At 37.4% G+C, this 3,906-nt stretch overlaps 1 protein-coding gene across 2 annotated transcripts; it reads left to right on the top strand.

Annotated features, from left to right (window-relative positions):
- Window positions 1-419: 419 nt before the first annotated feature.
- LOC111382535 (urease accessory protein F) lies at window positions 420-3,246 on the top strand. Of its 2 annotated transcripts, XM_023006548.1 has the most exons (3): window positions 445-509; window positions 1,438-1,953; window positions 2,161-3,246. In XM_023006548.1, exons 2-3 carry the CDS (start codon window positions 1,915-1,917, stop codon window positions 2,911-2,913), a joined length of 792 nt encoding a protein of 263 aa, XP_022862316.1. In that variant the 5' UTR covers window positions 445-509; window positions 1,438-1,914; the 3' UTR covers window positions 2,914-3,246. The 2 variants fall into 2 exon arrangements, with proteins under 2 accessions (XP_022862317.1, XP_022862316.1); XM_023006549.1 differs by lacking the exon at window positions 1,438-1,953 and having other exon boundaries at window positions 420-509.
- The last annotated feature ends 660 nt before the right edge of the window (window positions 3,247-3,906 follow it).

The following is a 3,906-nucleotide window of genomic DNA, read 5'->3' as shown; positions in this document are numbered from 1 at the left end:
ATAGGATTTTTGGTCTGCAATCTGAATAGTGCCAACTGCAACCGCTTTGGCTAATTGAAAGCATACATTTTTTTAATGTATGTATTCTATTTGGGGATAAACTCCAGAAAGTTATTTCATTAAGGTTTTTTTTCTATGTTCTATAGAACATTAGAACCTGCGCATCTCTAAGTTCCTGGATAAAGTCAACACGTCTATATAAATTAATTTTTCTTACTTTAATTAATAAAATACAGTTCTCATTTTTTATGTTATTTTAATAAAATTTCAATTTTTTTTTGCTATAATGAAAATTTTAAATGGATAGCATGCACCTGTCGTGGACTGCCAAGCGGCCTGTTTAACTCGTCCAAGAACAATCTGGTCTTCCAAATGGAGCCCAATTGGTGAACACCCCCACCCCACCCGGCCCACTCCCTCTCAGTCTCTAACATTTCAACGTCACTACTGATTTCTGTTCCTTCTGTGAGTACTTTTCAGTTCAAATCATAAACAAGAAGCTCTTCCAGGTAAAAGTTCTTTCTTTACTCTACAAATATAATTCAACAGCAATTTCTGTTTTCTTTTACATATTTGTGGGATTTCATTTAGGGTTCTTTAATTCGTCTTTGATGACCACTCAATTACTCATCTGATTATAAAAAATACTGTTGGATGTTGTTCCAATAGTGTATGCGGAAATCTTTTAATTTTGGCATGATCGTATGTATAATATTTGTATTTCAAGAACCCATAAATCGGAAACACAGGCATCATGCATACAAGCTTGAGTATAGTCGCTGCAGAGATCCAGCTTAATGGCAGATTTTTTAAGAAAGGCTATTTAATGGAAGTGTTGCCCTAATTTAGATGCAATATAATTATATTGGTATATCTAATTTCTCCTTTTCTCTGTAGAAATTGACTTGACTCTTAAATAATTAGATGCTTATTGAATTGTTGTCCTCACTATATTGATTGTTCCCCGCTTGCAATTTTTTGGGTTAGAATTGGATTCAGAGATCAAAATAGAGAACCTAGATTTGGTTTTGTTGATGTCAAAATTTGCCGACATCCAAATGTGAAAATGTTGTTAACTTGGTGACCGAGCTGCAAAAAGTTACACGTCTAAGGCGACACTTGGTGGCCGTAGGAATTCCACTGCCTTCAGAAATATAGATATTCCCAAAGCTTTGGTGAGATTTACTCCTAGAGATGAATGATTCAGTGGCACAATGAGATGAGAGGTAGCAAGCAACTGATGTTGAGCTCGGATACCAAATTGTTGAGTTTAAACCCCAAAAGAAAATGATTTTATTGATATAAAATCACTTACACAATTTAAGGCACTCACCACTAATAATACTCAAGGGAGCACTAATTACTCTCACTTATCTATGTACACTTTCTCTCATCACTCATCCATCCATAATGCACACAACCATCTTGTATTTACAGGTGTTAATTGCGGTGGTGGATGGTTCTAGTATGACGGTGGTGAAGTTACAATCCTGATTCTAGATACATCCATAAATGATGGTGGTGATAGTAATTGGATTCTTCTAACATCTTCTAGGCATGGATACATTCTAGATTTTTTCATTGCATTGATGATGAAAGTCACTTGCTGCTCCTTCTTGATTCTTCTAGTATGGCGGTGGAATTGTATCTAGAGAGTTCTTCAATTGATGGTTGGCAGCCTTCCAATAATATCTCTAGATTCTTCTAGGAATGCTTAAGGATTAAGGAATTTGATTAGCAAGGAATCATCTCTAATTTTCTAGAGAATTCTTGGAGCTTCCTCATAGTCGGTGATTACCTTCAATTGAGGGATGCTAGGATGCAGCTTCAGTTATCAATGTCATGGCATTGGATTAGAAGAATGAAAAGTTTTCTGCCAAAGAAAATCTTCAAATACCCCTGTAGATCCGTGGAATGTGGAATCTTCTTAGACTACATAATTATGAGATCCATGTAATCATCTTTAAAAATCCTATATTATTTTGGTCATCCTTTTTCTTTTACGAAGTCAAGTTATTGAGAAAATTTGAATGGAAGTTTCAGTCCAAGTGATCTATTAACTCCTGCTAGAACACCTTGTGTCACGTAGGTTTGTTTGTAAACATTTCATTTTGAATACTTTGTCCTGTTATAAGGTTTGGATTGTTCTCTGTATGTCAGATTGCTCAAGGACTGCACCTTCAAATGATGGATGAGGAGAGAAATGACAGCGATGATAAATCTCTGTCGAGTGATTCTTGTCGCCTTTGGAGCCAATGGCAGTTGCTGGATTCTGTACTTCCTACAGGTGGCTTTGCTCATTCTTGTGGTCTTGAGTCAGCAATGCAAGCTTGCTTGGTCTTTGGCCCTGAAGATTTACGGAAGTATGTGGTCCATGTGTTGGAGAATACAGGAAGTTTACTTCTTCCATTTGTTCACGCTGCAAACATGTCTCCTGACTTGCAGACGTGGCAGAAAATTGATCGGCTGCTAGATGCAACACTGACCAATGAAGTGAGTCGTAAGGCATCAATTGCTCAAGGATCAGCGCTTATGAGAGTTGCTGCAGCTGTTTTTTCAGAAATTCCGTCTATCAAAATGATGAGAGATACATCTTTGGGAAGTTCAATGGTCTCTTTGCACCATGCTCCCATCTTTGGGCTCATATGTGGGCTTCTTGGATTTGATGGTGAAACTTCTCAGAGAGCTTACATGTTCATAACAATGCGAGACGTCATATCTGCTGCGACTAGGCTAAATTTGGTCGGACCCTTAGGTGCAGCCGTATTACAGCATCATGTTGGCCCGATTGCTGAAGATTTGTCAAAGAAATGGATGAACCGTGACGTTGAGGAGGCATGCCAGACATGTCCTCTTCTTGATACTGTGCAGGGATGCCATGGCTACTTGTTTTCAAGACTATTTTGCTCTTGAAGGCTGGAAATGAAGATGAGTAATTGTTGGACTGTATAAAGCCTAATCGTGTTGTGCATTTCTCCTGTGTACTGGGATCGACCTGTCTCACCTAATTCAGTTTTTAGTTGGGAGTATATAGCGCATTCTATATTCGCAGTAACATTGGGCGCCTAATAATAATATGATACATAAACGATGTTTAGGAGGTCCCTTCCTGAGTGACAAATGCACAGAGGCGTGATTTCACTATTGTGTCCTCTTTCTTCTTCATAGTAAAAATGTGCTGCAACGAAAAGTGAACATGGCTATCAAATTGATATAAATCACTATAAATCTGTGTGTTTGCTCGCATGTTGTTTGTTTTCAGATTGCTTGTTATTGCTCTTGAATTCGGAGACTATGATTCAATCCATAACAACAATTTCCAGCAATCAAGCTAATGCTGTCCTATTAAGAATGGAAGGCTTCTGAATTTATTTAGTGGGTCTCTAGAAAGAAGGCATTATCACGATTGTTCATAATGCAAGTCAGAGATGCTGATTTTGCTTGAAGCTTCTGCTTGGATATACTATTGTTGACACGTAGATTCTGAATTTGTGCTCAACAACTTCAAGTTGATTACCTAAGGAGAATGAAGCCTCTGGACCTTCTCCATGGTTTGATTAATATGATTCCAGCTGCATAAGGAAATTAGCAGGCTGTAAGTGTAAGGTATGGAAACCTTTTGTAGAAAATTAACATGGTAGCATTCCTCGAACCTTTTAATACCTGGAACTTTGTTAGCATCATTCTTGGTGTCTCTTGCCGACGGAGTCTTTTTAGAAAAAAGTTATATTTAATCCAAGTTTTGTTTCTTCATTTTTTCAAATATATATGCAGTAACTCTGCATTTTCTCGTCCCTCAAGGAATTTTGTCTTATCGATGAGAAATTTTTGAGCAGGCCATTTTTATTTTGCAAACAAAATATTTTGTATTTTGTTGTCCTTACAACATAGTGTGAACACAGAACA

This window comes from Olea europaea, unplaced genomic scaffold (assembly GCF_002742605.1).
Source record: "Olea europaea var. sylvestris unplaced genomic scaffold, O_europaea_v1 scaffold2517, whole genome shotgun sequence".
In the NCBI taxonomy this organism is placed as follows: domain Eukaryota; kingdom Viridiplantae; phylum Streptophyta; class Magnoliopsida; order Lamiales; family Oleaceae; genus Olea; species Olea europaea.
This window is presented reverse-complemented; position numbering and strand designations above follow the sequence as displayed.